General features: G+C 27.1%; 3 protein-coding genes across 4 annotated transcripts in view; all 3 read left to right on the top strand.

Annotated features, from left to right (window-relative positions):
- Positions 1–2,210, top strand: part of LOC109605639 (calsyntenin-1) — an 81,468-nt gene extending 79,258 nt beyond the window's left edge. The window contains exon 9 of the mRNA XM_049968346.1: positions 43–2,210. Coding sequence (XP_049824303.1) covers positions 43–258 — 216 coding nt within the window. The 3' untranslated portion in view covers positions 259–2,210. The remainder of the gene's footprint in view (positions 1–42) is intronic.
- A 327-nt stretch (positions 2,211–2,537) lies between these two features.
- Positions 2,538–3,495, top strand: LOC109605637 (uncharacterized protein F58A4.6). The gene is made up of 3 exons (XM_020022229.2): positions 2,538–2,625; positions 2,690–3,018; positions 3,074–3,495. Exons 2-3 carry the CDS (start codon positions 2,729–2,731, stop codon positions 3,486–3,488), a joined length of 705 nt encoding a protein of 234 aa, XP_019877788.2. The 5' UTR covers positions 2,538–2,625; positions 2,690–2,728; the 3' UTR covers positions 3,489–3,495.
- Positions 3,496–6,159: 2,664 nt separating this feature from the next.
- LOC109605641 (bicaudal D-related protein homolog) overlaps positions 6,160–22,298 on the top strand; it is a 59,406-nt gene continuing 43,267 nt past the window's right edge. For both annotated transcript variants that reach the window (XM_049968493.1, XM_049968492.1), the window contains exons 1-2: positions 6,160–6,317; positions 13,251–13,529. In XM_049968493.1, coding sequence (XP_049824450.1) covers positions 13,302–13,529 — 228 coding nt within the window. In that variant the 5' untranslated portion in view covers positions 6,160–6,317; positions 13,251–13,301. The remainder of the gene's footprint in view (positions 6,318–13,250; positions 13,530–22,298) is intronic.

Below are 22,298 nucleotides of genomic sequence, written 5' to 3'. Positions count from 1 at the left end.
AATTAAACGTTCTCGCGTTGTCTAAATCACGTTCCGTTCCAGAGTGCCGAACGTAAGCTGGAGGGCCAGCCGGCCGACTACACAGACAGCGACCAGTCGGAATCCGAAACGTCATCGGACGACGAGAACATGGACGGGCCGTGTCGCGTGGCCGACAGCTCGGACGAGGACGACGACGAGCCGCCGCAACCAAGGGCGCAGCGCAAACGCGACTATCAGAACGTCAGCCAGCTGGAGTGGGACAACTCGACCATGTAAAACGGGGGTCGTGGGGGGAAACTGTGCAAAAGGTTTCGGCAGTGCCATAGGGAGCACGTCGCGCGAGGCCCGCACCGCAACACTGCGCATGCTCACCGCCGTCTGTGAGCGGGCGAGTGGGCGTGGTGTTGCCGTCGGTCAACCCGCACAGGATATCATTGTAATCGTCCATATATTGTTAGAGATATATATACAAAAAAAAAACAGATTAATGAACGGGCCGTGGGAGGCTTTCGGAGGCTCCCTAGGCTTGTCGCAAGTTATAATTCTCACGTCTTAGCTAGGATAAAGTATATATTATATAGCCTATCCCAGACACCCTCGCTGCTTCACGCCTATTTTATTATTATTATTATTAATATCATTATTATTATTATTATTTGATAGTATTATTTTGTTTTTCTATTGGGCTGACTGTTGTTTTCTAATTTACACAATAACTATCGTTATAATTTCCTAGGATTAAGCTAATCATTAACACACACACCCCCCAAAAAATGAGAACAAAAATCAACTGGGGCCTACTTTGTCGCATCCCCCAAAAACTAAACGTATTTATCGTGGCTTTTTGTACTTACCCTAGACGTTACGTTTAATAAAAAAAATAAGTCATATCAAATTTTTTAAATGGTGTGCAATCAACTTTAGGCTGTTCCAAATTGAAACGGTTCAAGGCCCCGCACACATCCCCCATTTCGAATCTTACTAGCTTTCGGGTGCGAAGCGTGCGGAGGCTGACGCAATTTTTTTTACCGTGTAAATTTTCTACTCGTACTGTAGGTCGGTGTTGTTTGTTTACCCCCTTGACTCCTACCCCCCAAATCCCCACACTCACACACTACACTACACTTTTCGCACAAGTTTTTCGCTGAGGTGCAGGCCGTAACTTGCACCGTCTGTGTTTTCGTTCGTTCTTATAGTAAGGCAACTATTTACTAAAAAAATGATGATATTGGTGAATTTTAAACGTTCTAAGAAGATGTATATATAATACAGTGTTTTGCAGCTGAATAGTATTTTTTTGTAAGTAGATTATACAAGTTTATGGGTACTTAAAAATCGATTATATAACAAAAAAGCAAAACGGATAAATGAAATGGTTTGATTTCGGTTGGTTCGCAATATATAACGTATATAGATTCGGCACGCAAGAAACACACGTCCCTTGTTTACACAGGGGGGCGACGTTTATTGCCTGTAATTATCAGAAATTCGCAATATTAAGTGTTTATATAAAATATAATATTATAATAAATGTGAGCCATTTTGTTTATTGCGTGTAAACCTAGAGTAGTAGCTGTGATGTCAAAAAAATAAATAAATAATAAATTGTTTAGTTTAGATGAGAAACAAAGAGCACTAAACACATTTCTAATAGTCGGACTCAGTTTGGCGTCCCGACGCGTTGCCCGCTTGTTGTCACTTAAATTTTTAATATATTTTTGTATATACGCGACGGAATATTGTAGATATTGTTGGTTGAGTTTTTGAAAGTATTTAAAGTATGTTTTCTCGATGTTTTCGAATTTGGTTTGCGGATGTTCTAACGGCGGGAACACGCCCGGACGCGACGCCGAGTCCTTAGGCAGATGAAAAAGATATTTTTGACAAAATACGTAAACTAACATAAAAAAAACTAATAATTGCATACATTCCATTTTTTCGACGTGCGTTGGTTATTATACAAAATGATAATATATATTGTAAACGGACCTTGTGACGAACAATTATGAGATCCCGTGGTTTTTTCAGTACGCTTTTTTGTGTGTTGAAACATTTGAAAAACTGTTTTTTGTTGTTTCATTAAGTAATTTGATTGAAAAACGATGGTGACTCATTATCGAAAATCAAATAATCTGAAAAATGTTTAGGTGTGTCTACGGTACCACTTACAATAATTATGTAATACATAAATGTATAATATTAAAATAATAAATATATCCAAATAAAAATGATGTTTTATTTATTATTTATATTCTTAATATTATTACAATTTCTTTTAATAACACAAAATAAACTGTTTTTGGAATAAATAGAAGTACCCAATTCATAACGCGTTTAGGGGAAGTCCCTATGTAACTACTGGTTTTTGTCATTCACCCTAACGAGGTGTACTATTCAGATAAATGAATGCATTTATTTATTTAAGTAAAAATTATTTTGATTTATGTACCGAATGAATAATGGAAGAAGGAGTATTAGAATTATTTTAAATAAATTATAAATTAGAAGTGAATTAAATTAAATTACATAAGCTTCGTGCAGTCTTGGTTGCATACGTCTACAATGACATTAATTTTTGGTTAATATGAGTGTGTACAATTAATTTAAAATAGTTTGTCATGCATTTTGTTTATTATTCATAAGGTATTACAACAGTATTATATATTTTGCGCGACCCACAACATACATTTGAACCGTTTCAACTAAGTTGCAGCTTGACGTTCTACTTAACCTCAAAAACATAGAAATGTATCCAAATCAAAAACGAACAAAAAACACCACTTCAAACCCATTTTGCGTTGTTATTACGGACGGCCAATATTACTACGGGTTTTACCAATTAAAAAAACGCCGAATCAAACAGTGTCCTTACGTACAACCAGCAAGAACAACGTTAGTTCTAGATTGTGTTTTTGTGCACTATTTGATGAAAGAATTGGGACTAAGTGAAGTGTTTAGAGTTAGTTTTATCGTTCACAACGAACCCCTAATACTTAAATTGGGACCAACGCAAACCGATCAAATTGACCGCAACTGGTAGTACAAAAAAAATATAATATCATCATGTGATGTTAATACGTTTGATTTGCAGGAACGAACGTGTTAGTTATATGGTCAGAGAACACTGCGAGTTGGAACACGCTTTGTCCTGGCTGTCGACGCTGGGCGGTGCGTTTTCCGCTTACGGTGATTATTTTACCAATTGCGCCGAAATTGCCGGCAAAATATCCTATCACCAGCTGAAAATAGCCTTAAGACTTGGCGACCCCAACGTGGCGGCCAGGTGTAGATTATACTTTGCCTTAAGTCTCATACAGCAGACAAGATTCAAGCTGGCAAGGTGGATTATAAGTCATGAGTATGAGAGAGCAAACAAACAGGTTGTAAAAGATGTTCGGTTGCTGAAGATGTGCAAGGGGATTTGGTCCAAGCTGCAGCATGAGTTTGATTTGTACAGGAAAAGGAATTTAGCTCAAAAAACTGTTAATAAATTAGTTAAGTTTTAAAACTTAATTAAGGTTGTTTTATTTCTCTATTCCTTCCTTTTTTAATTATATATTTTATTGTGCATGTTGTATTTTACCTTAACTCATACAACAGACGAAATTCAATCTGGCAAGGTGGATTTTAAGTCACGAGTATGAGGAAGTGGACAAACAGGTTGTAAAGGATTTTCAGTTGCTGAATATGTACAAGGGGATTTGGTCCAAGCTGCAACAGTTTGATTTGAACAGGAACAGGAATTTAGCTTAGTAATAATGTTGTTTTATTTTTATATATTCCTCCTTATTAAAATAAGGTATTGGAACAATTATTGATATTTATATAATATTCAATTACTTAATTTAAGTATACATGTAAAAACATATACACAACTAAATGTGAGATTTGTTTGTTGAAGATGTAGAAGGAAGTTTGTCCTAAGCTGCATGATCAATTTTAATTGTATAGCAAAACTAATTTGGCCGAGAAGACTGCCAATAAATTAGGCACGTTTTGAGACTTGATTAATGTTTTATTTCACCATAATTTTTAATTCCTCTTTAATTAAATAATCTATTGAACATGTTTGTTTTTTATTAAAAGGAGGTATAGAATAATTACTGATATTTTATATAATATTGTTACATAACTTAAGTATACATATAAAAATATGTACCCAAGTAAATGTCAGTTTTGTTTGTTTAATTAAATCAGGACTATAGGAGGGCTACCAGTCAAGTTGTAAGAGTTGTTTGGGTGGTGAAGATGTACAAGGAAGTTGTCCCAAGCTGCAAGACCAATTTTAATTGTATAGCAAAAGTAATTTGGCTGAGAAAACTGCCAATAAATTAGGCACATTTTGAGACTTAATTAATGTTTTATTTCACACTAATTTTTAATTCCTTTTTAATTAAATAACATATTGAACATGTTTGTTCTTTATTAAAAGGAGGTATAGAATAATTATTGATATTTTATATAATATTGTTACATAACTTAAGTATACATATAAAAATATGTACCCAAGTAAATGTCAGATTTGTTTGTTTAATTAAATCAGAACTATAGGAGGGCTACCAGTCAAGTTGTAAGAGTTGTTTGGGTGGTGAAGATGTACAAGGAAGTTGTCCCAAGCTGCAGAATCAATTTCAATTGTATAGCAAAAGTTATTTGGCTGAGAAGACTGCCAATAAATTAGGCATGTTTTGAGACTTAATTAATGTTTTATTTCACCCTAATTTTTAATTCCTTTTTAATTAAATAACTTATTGAACATGTATGCTTGTTATTAAAAGGGGGTATTAAAAAAATTATTGATATTTTATATAATATTGTTTCATAATTTAAGTATACATATAAAAATATGTACCCAAGTAAATGTTAGATTTGTTTGTTTAATTGAGTCAGGACTATAGGAGGGCTACCAGACAAGTTGTAAGAGTTGTTTGTGTGGTGAAGATGTACAAGGAAGTTGTCCCAAGCTGCAAGACCAATTTTAATTGTATAGCAAAAGTAATTTGGCAGAGAAGACTGCCAAATTATGCACGTTTTGAGACCTAATTAATGTTTTATTTCACCCTAATTTTTAATTCCTTTTTAATTAAATAACTTATTGAACATTAAAAGAATGTATTAGAATAATTATTTATAATTTATATAATATTGTTACATAATTTAAGTATACATATAAAAATATGTACCCAAGTAAATGTCAGATTTGTTTGTTTAATTAAATTAGGACAATAGGAAGGCTACCAGTCAAGTTGTAAGAGTTGTTTGGATGGTGAAGATGTACAAGGAAGTTGTCACAAGCTGCAAGACCAATTTTAATTGTATAGCAAAAGTAATTTGGCTGAGAAAACTGCCAATAAATTAGGCACGTTTTGAGACCTAATTAATGTTTTATTTTAACCTAATTTTTAATTATTTTTTAAATAAATTACTTATTGAACATTATTATTTGCTTTTAAATTGAGGTATTAGAATTATTATTTATAATTTATTATAAAATTCAATAACATAAGCTGCAACACCGTTTCCTTTGTATTGTAAAAAAGGGACTGATAAAAATGTCAATAAACTAGAAACGTTTTGAAATCTAATTAATGCTTTGTTTTACCCACAGTGTTAATTCCTTTTTAATTCAATAGGCATTATAGATCAAGTTGTAAGAGATCGTCAGCCAGAAAAGTTGTACCTGGCTATAAAAGGAAATTATCTGAGAAAACTGATAATAAATTGGTCAAGGTTTGAGACTCAATTAACATATTGTTGTTATATTTACCTCATTTTTAACGGTTTTTATTTAAATATTTTATTGCTCACGTTTGTTCACTTTGACACTGTGATATTGGAACTATTTTTTAACCTGTATTAAAACACTCAAACACCCATTTGTTTCATTTGATCCAAATTATATGGATACTTAAAATTAAAAAAAAAAAATACGTTAGGCAAATAATAAAATAATAAAAAAATACACATAAATATTAAATAGCTCAGTGAACAAATTTTAATAAATATGGGTTTATGAGTACCTGAACAAAGCATAAACTTAAGGGCACCATAATTAGTCCCAACAACCATCCGCAGACAATTCAAACACGCTCAAGACGTGCCGCGCATGCGCCAAGGTGTTGCTCAGGAGACCGCGATGAAAACAAAACGGTATTTATTCAGTTTGCGTCCGACCGCCCGAGTGCGAGGTGTTTTTTTCATTTTCGGTAACTTCGTGCGCTTTTTTTTTGTGTTATTTTTGTTTTCGCAATACGCGACCGAACGGGACGGACAATTGATTGTGTCGCTTGAAGACGCAGGATCATTGCGATTTGGGATTAACTGGCGATATTCAGGTGAGGGTTAGACGGACGATTGTTGAAACTCCTGCGGACTGGTTCCAAGAAATGTCAAGGTGATCAGTAAACACAAGACAATGAAAAACTGCTTGTGTTTTGTGATTTTTTGTTCCTTTTAACATTTCGACACGTTATCTTAAGTTAACTGATTTAAATGTCGTGGAAGGAACTGAACAATGTCACACAAGTTATTATTGTTATTGTTCGTTGTAGTCTAAATAAATTGATTGGAAAAAAACTATTTAGTATTCACAACAGATCGATTCGAAAAACGAAAATATCGAATGACATCATAATCGGTTTAGTTGCAGGTGAATCGATTGCAATAAAGTTGACGTTCCAACAAATATTTGCTGATCTTATTTGAATAAAAACGATAAGGCTGAACAAATATGATTATATGAAGCACTTGAAATGATTATTTTCTACTGTTTACTGTGGTGTATCCCTCACTGTTGATTAAAACGTGGCTGTTACTATTCAAAATGTAATTTATTAACCCATAGTTTACAAATAAATATCGTTTATACACCGTCTATGACGGTTTGTGTCCGGTGAATCCCCCGTAAAGCTTATTGAATCTGGAGGAGTTAGATAAATGATTATTTTCTACCGTTTCATGTGCTACTTCAGTGACTGTTCATTATTACGGATTATTGCTAATTAAAACGTATTTATTGCCCCATTATTTGCAAATAAATATTGATTTTGTGGGAAAAATGGTGTTCGTGATGGATTGCGTCCGGTAATTCTCTCGCGAAGCTTGTTAAAACCAGAAGTCTTGGAAAATTTATTATTAGTTAATAACATGTGGTTTTATTAATAAAAATATATTTTATTAACTCAGAAATATACAAATAAATTGTTTATGAAAAAATGGCGTCTGCGAAGCTTATTAAAACTAGAGAAGCTAGAAAATAGATAATTTTTTACAGTTTCTTGTGTTATTTCGGTCACTGTTGAGTAATACGAGTTGTTACTAATCAAAACATATTTTATTAACCCACAATTATGTAAATAAAAATGATTTGTGAAAAAAAAATGGCGTCTGTGATGGATGGTGTTCAGTAACTCACCTGAAAAGCATATTAAAACAAGAAAAGCTGTAAAATAGTTAAGTTTGTTGTGTTATTTAGGTGACTGATGAGTAATATGAGTTGTTACTAATCAAAACATAGTTTATTAACCCACAAATATATAAATAAATATTGTTTGTGAAAAAAAAAATGGCGTCTATGATAGATTGTGTCCAGTAAATTCCCTGAGAAGCTTATTAAAGCTAGAGAAGCTAGAAAATAGATAATTTTTTACAGTTTGTTGTGTTATTTCGGTCACTGTTGAGTAACACGAGTTGTTACTAATCAAAACATATTTTATTAACCCACAATTATATAAATAAAAATGATTTGTGAAAAAAAAAATGGCGTCTGTGATGGATGGTGTTCAGTAACTCTCCTGAAAAGCATATTAAAACAAGAAAAGCTATAAAATAGATAAGTTTGTTGTGTTATTTAGGTGACTGATGAGTAATATGAGTTGTTACTAATCAAAACATAGTTTATTAACCCACAAATATATAAATAAATATTGTTTGTGAAAAAAAAAATGGCGTCTATGATAGATTGTGTCCAGTAAATTCCCTGCGAAGCTTATTAAAGCTAGAGAAGTTAGAAAATAGATAATATTTTACAGTTTGTTGTGTTATTTCGGTCACTGTTGAGTAACACGAGTTGTTACTAATCAAAACATATTTTATTAACCCACAATTATATAAATAAAAATGATTTGTGAAAAAAAATGGCGTCTGTGATGGATGGTGTTCAGTAAATCCCCTGAAAAGTATATTAAAACAAGAAAAGCTATAAAATAGATAATTTTCTACAGTTTGTTGTGTTATTTCGGTCACTGATGAGTGATACAAGTTGTTACTAATAAAAACATAGTTTATTAACCCACAAATATATAAATAAATATTATTTGTGAAAAAAAATGGCGTCTATGATAGATTGTGTCCATTAAATTCCCTGCGAAGCTTATTAAAGCTAGAGAAGTTAGAAAATAGATAATATTTTACAGTTTGTTGTGTTATTTCGGTCACTGTGAGTAATACGAGTTGTTACTAATCAAAACATAGTTTATTAACCCACAAATATATAAATAAATATTGTTTGTGAAAAAAAAATGGCGTCTATGATAGATTGTGTCCATTAAATTCCCTGCGAAGCTTATTAAATCTAGAGAATCTAGAAAATAGATATTTTTTTACAGTTTGTTGTGTAATTTGAGTCACTGTTGAGTAATACGAGTTGTTACTAATCAAAACATATTTTATTAACACACAATTATATAAATAAATATTATTTGTAAAAAAAATGGCGTCTGTGATGGATGGTGTTCAGTAAATCCCCTGAAAAGCATATTAAAACAAGAAAAGCTATAAAATAGATAATATTTTACAGTTTGTTGTGTTATTTCGGTCACTGTTGAGTAATACGAGTTGTTACTAATCAAAGCATAGTTTATTAACCCACAAATATATAAATAAATATTGTTTGTGAAAAAAAAATGGCGTCTCTGATCGATTGTGTCCAGTAAATTCCCTGCGAAGCTTATTAAAGCTGGAGAAGCTAGAAAATAGATAATATTTTACAGTTTGTTGTGTTATTTGGGTCACTGGGAGTAATACGAGTTGTTACTAATCAAAACATAGTTTATTAACCCACAAATATATAAATAAATATTGTTTGTGAAAAAAAAATGGCGTCTATTATATATTGTGTCCAGTAAATTCCCTGCGAAGCTTATTAAAGCTAGAGAAGCTAGAAAATAGATAATTTTTTACAGATTGTTGAGTTATTTCGGTCACTGTTGAGTAATACGAGTTGTTACTAATAAAAACATATTTTATTAACCCACAATTATATAAATAAATATTATTTGTAAAAAAATGGCGTATGTGATGGATGGTGTTCAGTAAATCCGCTGAAAAGCATATTAAAACAAGAAAAGCTATAAATAAGATAATTTTCTACAGTTTGTTGTGTCACTTCGGTCACTGATGAGTAATACGAATTGTTGCAATCAAAACGTAGTTTATTAACTCACAAATATATAAATAAATATTGTCTTTGAAAAAAAATGGCGTCTATGATAGATTGTGTCCAGTAAATTCCCTACGAAGCTTATTAAGGCTAGAGAAGCTAGAAAATAGATAATTTTCTACTTTTTGTTGTGTTAATTCGATCACTGATGAGTAATACGAGTTGATACTAATCATAACATAGTTTATTAATCCACAAATATATAAATAAATATTGTTTATGAAAAAAAAATAGCGTCTATGGTAGACTGTGTCCAATAAATTCCTTGTGAAGCTTATTAAAGATAGAGAAGCTAGAAAATAGATAATTTCTTACAGTTTGTTGTGTTATTTGATTCACTGTTGAGTAATACGAGTTGTTACTAATCAAAACATATTTTATTAACCCACAATTATATAAATAAATATTATTTGTGAAAAAAAATGTCGTCTATGATGAATTGTGTTCAGTAAATCCCCTATGAAGTTTTTTAAAACTAGGAAAGCTAGAAAATAGATTATTTTTTATGTTTTCTGTATTATTTCGGTCACTGTTGAGTAATACGAGTAGTAACTAATCAAAATATAATTTATTCACAAATATACAAATAAATATAGTTTTTGAAAAAAATGGCGTCTATGATGAATGGTGTCCAGTAAATCCCCTGCGAAGTTTTTAAAACTAGAGAAGCTAGAAAACAGACAATTTTCTAATGCTTTCTGTGTTATTTCGGTCACTGTTGAGTAATACAAGTAGTACCTAATCATAACATAATTTATTAGTCCATAAATAAACAAGTAAATATAGTTTGTGAAAAAAAAATGGCGTCAACGATGGATTGTGTTCAGTAAATCCCGAAGCTTATTAAAACTAGAGAAGCTAGAAAATATATTATTTTGCTGTGTTATTACGATAATTGTCAACTAACAGGAGTTATTACTAATTAAAGCATATTTTATTATCCCACAAATACAGAATGATTCATCTAATTTATTCATTAGAAGTTTATAGAGAATTAAAAAAGGCATTGATATGAAATTTTTATTGCCATTATAACTTAACTTGAACTACTTTTCTAATTTCTTTTGAACGGCTTCGCCGGAAGTGACATTAACTTTGTTATTTTCAGTGGAACACCCTGTATGTTTTTACAATTTTAAATTGTACATGTAATTGTAAATAAAATGGGTATAACATGTCCTATACCTAAACCCAATAGTTTTTATGTTATTAATTTGTTTCCAAATATTTTGACAGATTGATGGGCTCACTAAAATGTCTGCAAAATCACCACTAATGATGCTAGAAAGTTATTATTTGGCATACACTTTAACTAAGGATCATACTATTAGAAATCATTACAATTTTATACAGGGTATTCGTAAATTATGTTTAATTTTGTGTATCTTAACATAAAACATCAATAACTAACACTTATAACTTATTTTCAATGGAATATCATGTAGATTTTTGCATAATTAAATAGAAAATTAAAAAACATTTTAATTGGTATAGGCTTTTTCTATATATAAAATGAAAATTAACAGATTTTACCGAAAATGTACTAACGTGTTCACAAATACCACTCATGCCACACGTCATTCTATATATAGGGAATGTTTATATATACTAATCGAAAAGTTTTTTGATATTCAATTTAAATAAGCAGACAGACGTGGTGTTTAACTCAAAATAACAAAATTATTTTTAATATGCACGAAATTAAAAGTAAATAATGCACACCCTGTATAAGATTTGCCACATACAAATAATGGCTTCCTATAATATGGTCCTTTTGTTAATATGTATACCAAAAAATGAACTGTCCAGCATCAAAACATTTTAGTTAGGTTAGGTTAGGATAGGTTAGGTTACGTTAGGTTAGGTTATTTTGTCAAAATTTATAGAAAAAAATTAATAACTCAAAAACTGTTGGGTATGGGTATAGGACATGGTATAGCTATTTTATTTACATTTACATATATAATTTAAAAACCCAAATGTACAGAGTGTTCCATCCAAGATTGAAAGACATAAAAATTTTGTTCTAGCTATATAGAATAACCTAAAATTTTATTAAAAATTGTTTAAATTATCTAAAACTGCTCAAAAAGTATATAAAAAACAGACTTTAAAGTTATGTTACATTTTATCAAAATTTATTATAAATATTATTCTACAATTTAATATTATTTAACACATTTATTAAACTAAATGGAACATTAAAATTCTGGTGAAGATGGACAAAATTACCTAAAAACAGTTTAAATTATGTGAAATTCTTTTAAAACATATGTAATAAATAGTCAAACTTTTGTAAAGATTGTAATACATTAAAAGTCTGTTCAAACTGTATAAAATTATCTAAAACTTCTGGTGAAAATGGACAAAATGACCTAAAAACTGTTTAAATTATCTAAAATTCTTTAAAATATATGTAAAAAACAGACAAACATTAAAATTATGCCCAATCTTAGTAAAATTTCTTATAAATACTGTTCAAATAGTATTAAAATTCTGTTTAAATTGTGTAAAATTACTTAAAACTTTGTTAAAAACTGTTTATCTAATCGACAAGTTTTTTGATATTCAATTTAATTAAGCTGACATATGTAGTGTTAAATTCAAAATAACAAAGTTATAGATGTTTTAAGATGCACGAAATTAAAAGTAAATAATGAACACCCTGTATGAGATTTGGCAGTACAAATAATGGCTTCTTATAATATGGTACTTTTGTTAATATGTATACCAAAAATGAACTTTCCAGCATCAAGACATTTTAGTTAGGTTAGGTTAGGTTCATCTGTCAAAATTTATAGAAAAAAATTAATATCTCAAAAACTATTGGGTATGGGTATAGCACATGGTATAGCTATTTTATTTGCATTTATATGTAAAACGTAAAAACCCAAATATACAGGGTGTTCCCTCTAAGATTGAAAGACATAAAAATTGAAAAGATGCACGAAATTAAAAGTAAATAATGAACACCCTGTATAAGATTTGGCAGTACAAATAATGGCTTCTAATAATATGATTCTTATGTTAATATGTATATCAAAAATGAACTTTCCAGCATCAAAACATTTTAGTTAGGTTAGGTGAGGTTAGGTTAGGTTAGGTTCATCTGTCAAAATTTATAGAAAAAAATTAATAACTTAAAAACTATTGGGTATGGGTATAGCACATGGTATAGCTATTTTATTTGCATTTATATGTAAAATGAAAAAACCCAAATATACAGGGTGTTCCCTCTAAGATTGAAAGACATAAAAATTGAAAAGATGTACGAAATTAAAAGTAAATAATGAACGCCCTGTATAAGATTTGGCAGTACAAATAATGGCTTCTTATAATATGGTTCTTTTGTTAATATATATATATCAAAAATGAACTTTCCAGCATCAAAACATTTTAGTTAGGTTAGGTTAGTTTCATCTGTCAAAATTTATAGAAAAAAATTAATAACTCAAAAACTATTGGGTATGGGTATAGGACATGGTATAGTTATTTTATTTGTATTTACATGTATAATTTAAAAACCCAAAAATATACAGGGTGTTCCATTCAAAATAACAAAGTTGAAGTTACTTCCGGTGAAACCGGAAATGAAATTATGTGTAAAATAAATTATAAAAGTAGTAATTACTATAAAAATTTCAAATTAATACATTTTAGTGTTTTCTGTGAACTTATCAGTGAGTTAGGTGAATCACCCTGTACACAAATAAATATCATTTAAACATAACATAAATAAATATTATTTAAACACAAACAAAATTCCATTATTTTACCAACCAAAACGTATTTTAGAACCCCACAATTAACAAATAAACATAATTTGTAGAGGAAAAATGGCGTCTATGATGGATTGCGTCCGGTAAATCCCCCGCGAAGCATGTTAAAACTGGAGGAGCTAGAAAATTATGTAGTAGAAATGGAGAACCGTAGCCCGCTCAACCCCAACCAATCCCAAAACATCAACGAGGACCTCTGGACCCAGCTGCAGCAGAAGGAAAACGACCTCGTCCTGGCCGCCGAACTGGGCAAAGCCCTACTCGAAAAGAACGAGGAACTGAAGAAGCAACAGGACGCCATCATCGACGAGTACTCGAAAAAATTGGAGGTGAGTGCGTTTCTTTTGTGTCCCGCAGGTCACTCAACTCGAATCGAAAATAGACCGACGTAATTCGCTCAAAGTTAAAAAAAAAAATAACACACCGAGAACCACATGGCCGTTTTCTGTTTCAGTTATGTCATAATGTGTTTCTTAATTTGCTGCTTTTTTTAACGACTTCCATCGTTATGTATAGGGAACATTTCCGCTACAAAACACGGTCAATTAGTTCGGACGATGTTGGTCAAGAAGTAATTTACTGTTGCCTCAATATTAGAACAACAGAAAGTTTATATTTTTTTTATAAGATGTTCGCGTTTTTAATTGCTGCTTTCGTTTGTGGAATTTAAAGAGACGATTTATCAATGCAATTAAACGAGTGCACGTAAGGCGTTAGGAAATCGTTTGGGTTTCTTCGGCCGTTGTTGCTGTCAAGGTTTTAGAAAATATTACCGTTTTGTTTACCTGTGTTTTGTGCAAGTTTTAATAAATAATTTTTTGCGGTAATTCCATCGGTACTGTCTAATTAATGTTAAATGTAAAATTCTATGTGTTTAAATAAATATGGATGTTTGCAAAGAGTGTGAATCATTGTTGCTCAAACAAAAATAGAAAAATGACACAATAATTAATACGTGAATTTCCAAGAGTTTTGCAACCGGTTTAGTTTATGACTCGTATTTCAGAAATTATTTTTCTTGTTGCATTTTCTTATTGTTATGAGACAATAAAATGACAGGCCTGCCTTAAATGGTATGTTTTTGTACTTTATTAAAATTACATAATTAGTTTACTGTTCATTGAGTAAAATGATCGTCATTAAAAAATTGTTTAATGATCTAAAATTATGGTAATATTTTAAAATGTAAAAAATTACCTAAAACCTTTTTAAAAAACTGTTTAAATAATCTGAAATTCTTTGAAATATATGTGGGAAAAAAGACAGATTCAATTATATCTAAATTTTTTATAATTTATTTAACTTCCTCAATTTAAAATTATTTAAAACATTTATTATAAACAATCACTCATCAAAATTCTGGGAAAAAATGGTCAAAATTATCTAAAACTATTAAAAACTGTTTAAATCATCTTTTAAAATTTAAAAAACTTCTTCAATTTATAATTATTTAAAACATTTATTATGGACATTAAAATTGTGGTTAAAATTATCCAAATTACCACAAACTGTTTAAATTGTCTGGAATTCTTTTCAACATTAAAATTCTGTTCAAGGTATACATAATTTCCTAAAATTTTATTAAAGACTGTTTAAATGATCTAAAACTCTTTAAAATATTCGTAAAAAACAGACTTTCAAGTTATATCTTATTTTATTAAAATTTCTTATAGATACTATTCAAACAATTTCTATAATTTAATATTATTATTTATTTATTTTTAAACTAAATTATTTGAAATTTTTTTAAAACATATGTAATAAACAGTCAAACATTTATAAAGATTGAAAGACAAAAGTCCATTCAAACTGTATAAAATTACCTAAAACTTTGATTAAAATTGCTTAAATTATCCAAAATTCTTTAAAATATACATATGAAAAAATAGACAGACTTTAAAGTTGTGTCTATTCTTATTAAAATTTATGATATATATTTTGTTCAGTTATTACATTAAAATTCTGTTTAAATTGTGTAAAATTACCTAAAACTTTGTTAACAACAGTTTAAGATATCTAAAATTCTTTAAATATATTTAAAAAACAAAGACTTTAAAGGTATGTCAAATCTTTTTAAAATACTTATAAATACTGTGCAAATAATATTAAAATTCTGCTTAAATTGTGTAAAATTACCTAAAACTTTGTTAAAAATTGTTTAAAATATGTAAAATTCTTTAAAATACATTTAAAAAACAAATAGATTTTAAAATTATGCCCAATCTTAATAAAATTTCTTATAAATAATGTTCAAATAATATTAAAATTCTGTTTAAATTGTGTAAAATTACTTAAAACTTTGTTAAAAACTGTTTAAATTATTTAAAAATCTTTGAAATACATGTAAAAAAATAGACAGATTTTAAAGTTGTGCCTAATATTATTAAAATTTCTGATAAATACTTTTCAAATAACATTAAAATTCTGTTTAAATTGTATAAAATTACTTAAAATTTTGTTAAAAACTGTTTAAATTATCTAAAATTCTTTAAAATACATGTAAAAAACAGACAGACCTTAAAGTTGTGTTCAATCTTATTCAAATTTTTTATAAATACTATTCAAATAACATTAAAATTCTTTAAAATATATATAAAAAACAGACAGATTATAAAGTTGTGTCCAATATTAATAAAATTTCTGATAAATATTGTTCAAATAACATTAAAATTTTGTTTAAATTGTATAAAATTATCTAAATCTTTGTTAAAAACTGTTTAAATTATCTAAAATATTTTAAAATATATGTAAAAAATAGACAGAGCTTAAAGTCATGTTCAATCTTATTCAAATTTCTTATAAATACTATTCAAATAACATTAAAATTCTGTTTAAATTATGTAAAATTACGAGAAATTGTTAATAACTGTTTAAATTATTTAAAATTCTTTAAAATATATATAAAAACAGACAGATTATAAAGTTGTGTCCAATATTATTAAAATTTCTGATAAATACTGTTCAAATAACATTAAAATTTTGTTTAAATTGTATAAAATTATCTAAATCTTTGTTAAAAACTGTTTAAATTATCTAAAATACTTTAAAATATATGTAAAAAATAGACAGAGCTTAAAGTCATGTTCAATCTTATTCAAATTTCTTATAAATACTATTCAAATAACATTAAAATTCTGTTTAAATTATGTAAAATTACGAGAAATTGTTAATAACTGTTTAAATTATTTAAAATTCTTTAAAATATATATAAAAACAGACAGATTATAAAGTTTTGTCCAATATTATTAAAATTTCTGATAAATACTGTTCAAATAACATTAAAATTTTGTTTAAATTGTATAAAATTATCTAAATCTTTGTTAAAAACTGTTTAAATTATCTAAAATACTTTAAAATATATGTAAAAAATAGACAGAGCTTAAAGTTATGTTCAATCTTATTCAAATTTCTTATAAATACTACTCAAATAACATTAAAATTCTGTTTAAATTATGTAAAATTACGAGAAACTGTTAAAAACTGTTTAAATTATTTAAAATTCTTTAAAATATATATAAAAACAGACAAATTATAAAGTTGTGTCCAATATTATTAAAATTTCTGATAAATACTGTTCAAATAACATTAAAATTTTGTTTAAAATGTATAAAATTATCTAAATCTTTGTTAAAAACTGTTTAAATTATCTAAAATACTTTAAAATATATGTAAAAAATAGACAGAGCTTAAAGTCATGTTCAATCTTATTCAAATTTCTTATAAATACTATTCAAATAACATTAAAATTCTGTTTAAATTGTGTAAAATTACTTAAAACTTTGTCAAAAACTGTTTAAATTATCTAAAATTCTTTAAAAAATATATAAAAAACAGACTGTCTTTAAGTTATGTCCAATCTTATTCAAATTTCTTATAAATATTGTTCAAATAATATTAAAATTCTGTTTAAATTATGTAAAATTACGAAAAACTGTTAAAAACTGTTTAAATTATTTAAAATTCTTTAAAATATATATAAAAAAAAGACAGATTTTAAAGTTATGCCTAATATTATTAAAATTTCTGATAAATATTGTTCAAATAACATTAAAATTCTGTTTATAATGTATAAAATTATCTAAATATTTGTTAAAAACTGTTTAAATTATGTAAAATTCTTTAAAATATATGTAAAAAACAGACAGACTTTAAAGATATGTCCAATCTTATTCAAATTTCTTATAAATACTATTCAAATAACATTAAAATTGTGTAAAATTGTCAAAAACATTTGTAAAAACTGTTTAAATTATTTAAAATTCTTTAATATCTTATAAATATTGTTTAAATATTATTAAAATTCTGTTTAAATTGTATAAAATTATTATTATTTTATAAAAAACAATAAAATTTACTTTAAACTGCAGATTATTACTTAAAAACTTTTGTAAGAAACAGTCTGGCTTTAAGTTCTGCTTAAACTTAAAAATCTTTAAAACTATTTATAACTTTTTTAACATTTAAAATCTATTTAATTTATTTAAAATGTCAAATTTTGTTTATCTAAACATCTATAAATAAACATTCGGACTTTAAAACTATGATTAAACTATTCGGAATTATGTAAAAGTTTTTGTTAACTAATTACAACAAAAAATTGTTTATATTATATAAAATTCTATTGCATTACAACATTTGTAAGAAACTGTCAGATTTTAAATTTTAAGTATAAACTATTTATTTGGTTTGTTAAGTTTAGTGACGTTAAAAAACTGTTTAAGTTATCTAAAGTTATTCAACAATTTAAAAAAATCCTATACAAAACGAATAAAATAAAAAAATAATATATAAGTTATAAAATGACGCAATAGTTCATATTGTTTGGGAACAGGTTTTGTTTATAATTTGGTATTCCAGAAACTGACTTTCTCTTTGTTGTTTAAAAGACAATAATGAGTTTTAAAAAAACCATTTAAACAGTCTAAAAATCTTTAAAACATAATAGAAAACTCATAAAATGACTCAATAATTTATAATTGTTTTGAAACTGGTTTATGTGTGTGTTCAGTAAATTCAGACTTTTCATGTTGCGTTTTCTCTTTGTTGTTCGAAAGACAATAATAAAATTAATTAATCGTACGCACTTTAGTTTAATTAACGGTCGTTTGTTATTCACCAAACCTAATTAGTTAACCATCCTTGAACCACTAAAGTAAATCTATGTATCATAGATTATATTAATTATTGTTTAAATTCAAGAAAAACAAAAAAACACAGATAAAACAGGGCGAAAATATGTTTATTTTTCGAAAATTATATATTATATTTATTTGTCACCGTAATAATGACGGTGCGTCGACCCAAAGTTTTGCAATTGAACACGACGGTACGTTTTTTGAACTGGTATTTACAGTAAACACGACAATGCGTGTGAGAAACAATTAAATAAACACACACAATTATCGTTTATCCATAACGCCGTCCAGTTCCGTCGACGCAGATCACTTAATTACGTAACTCCGCTCCGCATATTATATGTACAATGATCCAATTCCGGATATTCAGATCGATCACTTTCTAATCGGCCTTTTGTCCACGTCAGTTTTGACCGAGACGCGAAAGTCTCACGTAACACGCCGATTCGGTCAATGAATCGAAGCAAAAATGGGCCACGGTTTGCTTGTAAGTCATCCAGGGGATCGATAAATCGTGCCACGCAACGCCGTGTCGCCGCCGACAAGGAAAAAACCGAGGCCGAAGTGAAAGGGAAACTTAAAGTGGCCGCCACGCCGTCCCGATCCGAGTCCGGCGCACGATCCGAAGGTTTCGCCGTTCGACGTCTCTTACGGTCGTCGGTGAGTCATTTTTCGCCACGGAGACTGGAACGAAGACAATGGGGTTTTCTATTTTGCGCACACAGTTTTGTGACCGACATGTGCAGGAAACGACGCATTTTCTGCACGCCGTTCACGCTTTTTAATCCCCTGATCCCCGAATTGTTTGTTTCGATCGTACGTGAATTGAATGTGTTCTTTGAGTTTTGCGCAACTTTTTGTTTGTTTGTTTAATTTTGAGGCGCATATTTATTACAACAATATATTTGTTTATAAATGGTTCCGATCATTAATTAGTACTTTATTAAAAACTGTTTAAATTATCTTGTTTCTTTAAAACGTTTGTATTGTATTGTCTTATGTTTAAGCTTTTTAAAATTTCCTAAAAATATAAGAAAATCTTTAAAATGTTTATAAAAAACAGTAATATTTGTATTAAAACCATCATACATTAAAATTCTGTTTAAACTGTATGAAATTATATAAAACTTTGATTTGATATATTTTTAAACTACCTTCAAATAACTGTTTAAATTACATGAACTTATTCAAAATATTTAATTTTTAAATATTGTTTAAAAACTACCTGAAACGTTGTTGATAACTGTTTAAACATTTAATATATTTATTTTTTTTAAATATCTTAAAAACACTGTTGAAAAAACTGTTTAAATTAACTAAAATTATTTATGGTTAAATTTTTACAAAAATTGCCAAACATTAAAATTCTGTTTAAACCGTTCAAAATTACCTAAAACATTGTTAAGAACTGTTTAAATTGTCTGAATTTATTTAACAATTCAACAATAATTCAACAATTATAAATTGTGGGACATTTATTAAAAATAGTCATACACTAAAATAATTTTTAAATTGAACAAAATTACCTAAATTTCATTGTAAACCGTTTAAACTATCTATCTAAAATTTTTAAAATTTGAAAAAATATTGTTGAAAAAACTGTTTAAATTATCTAAAATTTTTTCAATATACTGTTTAAATTGTGTAAAATTCTTTTAAAATAATTGTAAAAAATTGTCAAAATTTTATAAAAACTTTCGGGTATTAAAATTCTGTTTAAATCGCTCAAAATTACCTAAAACATTGTTAAAAACTGTTTAAATTATCTAAATTTATTCAAAATGTTTGTAAGAAACAGACAAGGGAATATATATTTATTATTATTTTTTTAGTTTCTCATAAATATTGTTAAAAATAGCTTTGACAATCTATAATTGTTTATTTATTAGAAACAGTACATTATATATTAAAATACTGTTTAAATTGTACCAAATTACCTAAAACTTTATTGAAATCTGTGTAAACATCTGTTCATTTAAAACAATTCATATTTATGTTTAAAATTTATAAATTTCAAAAAATATTGTTGAAAAATTGTTTACATTAACTAAAATTCTTTTAAATTATTTGTAAAAAATTGTCAAATTTCTATAAAAAAAACTGTCTGACATTAAAATTCTGTTTAAAATTCAAAATTACCTAAAACATTGTTAAAAACTTTTTAAATTATTTGAATTTATTCAAAATGTTTGTAAGAAATAGACAATGGTTTATTATTTTTTTTTTCTCATAAATATTGTTAAAAAGACTACTTCAACATTCTATAATTGTTTAAAACGTTTATTAAAAACAGTCATACATTAAAATACTGTTTAAATTATTGAAATCTGTGTTGAAAAAATTGTTCTCTGAAATTTTTTTGAAACCGTTCAAAATTAATTAAAACATTGTTAAAAACTGTTTAAATTATCTGAAATTATTCAAAATGTTTGTAAGAAACAGACAAAGGAAAGTTATGTTTATTATTATTTTTTTTTTTTAATTTCTAAAAATCAATCTAAAATTATTTAAAACATTTATTAAAAACAGTCATACATTTAAATACTGTTTAAATTGAACACAATTACCTAAAATTTTATTGAAAACTGTTTAAATTATATAAAATTTTTGTAAAATGTTATTAAATTTCTATAAAAATTGCTTCAACAATCTATAATAGTTTAAAACAGTTATTTTAAAAACATTAAATACTATTTAAATTGAATTACCTAAAACTTTATTGAAAACTTTATAAAAAAACAATTCATATTTGTTTAAAATTTTTAATATTTCAAAAAATATTGTTGAAAAAACTTTTTAAATTGTTTAAAATTATTTTTAATTAATTGTAAAAAACTGCCAGACATTAAAATTCTGTCTTAACTAAAACCTTGTTAAAAACTGTTTAAACTATCTAAATTTATTCAATATATTTCTAAAAAACAGACACACTGTAAAATTATGTTCCAAAGATTTAAAATTTCTCATAATATTGTTTAAAAAATTGCTTTAATAATCTATAATTATTCAAAACATTAAAAAAGAGTCAGAAGTTTAAAATTCTGTTTAAATTGAACAAATTTCCTAATTTTATTAAAATCTACTTAAATTCCTTAAGTTTATTTTAAAATAATTTAAATTTATATTTAAATTAAAAAAAAAAAAATTATTAAAACTGTTATAAAATAATAAAATTCTATTAAATACTTCTTAAAATCTGTTAGATTTCTATAAAAACTGACAGACATTAAAATTCTGTTTAAATTATACCAAATTATCTAAAACTTTATTGAAAACTGTTTAAATTTTCTATGTTTATTTAAAGCATTTTAAATTTATATTTATTTTATTTTTAGAAATCTGTCAGGCATTAAAATTTAGTTTAAAATAAACAAAATTACCTACAACGTTTGTAAAATTCTGTTTAAATTGAACAAATTAGGAAATTTTAAAGTTTTAGATGTTAAGTTTTAAGTTAAACACGAAGAACTGTTTAAATTAGATAAAATTATACTAAATACTTATAATAAATAATAATCAGACATTAAAACTTATCTAAAATTCTTTAAAGTTTATGTAAAAAAAGACTTTAAAGTTGTAATTAAACAATTTTGTTTAAATATTTTTCAAAAGACTGTTTCAATAAACATTTATTAAAAACAGACAAAAATTAAAATTCTTGTTAAATTGTACAAATTTATCAAAAACTTTACTGGAAACTGTTCAAATCACCAGTTTGTTTAAATAATTTGTAATAAACATTGTTAGAAAAACTGTTTAAAACTCTTTTGAAACACAAACAAAAGACAGTTTTAAATTTCTTTCTGATATTGATAAAAAACAGTCGGTAGTTAAAATTCAGTACAAAAATCATAGTTTTTGAGAAAGTCGGCTTTTGATTTACAGCTTTACCTTTTAAATTATAATTGAAATACGCTAAAACCAAAAGAGATTGTTCCTGTCGAAATTTATGAATATGCATGA

The sequence above is a fragment of the Aethina tumida genome, chromosome 6 (assembly GCF_024364675.1).
Source record: "Aethina tumida isolate Nest 87 chromosome 6, icAetTumi1.1, whole genome shotgun sequence".
NCBI lineage: Eukaryota > Metazoa > Arthropoda > Insecta > Coleoptera > Nitidulidae > Aethina > Aethina tumida.
The sequence above is the reverse complement of the archived record's forward strand: the minus strand, read 5'-3'. Positions and strand labels throughout refer to the sequence as shown.

Bases quoted from the DNA above. Each gene is read 5' to 3' on its own strand.
- LOC109605637 (XM_020022229.2), top strand. From the start codon at position 2,729: ATGTATCCAAATCAAAAACGAACAAAAAACACCACTTCAAACCCATTT. The intron at 3,019-3,073 runs GTAGTACAAAAA...TTTGATTTGCAG, and splicing joins GATCAAATTGACCGCAACTG to GAACGAACGTGTTAGTTATA.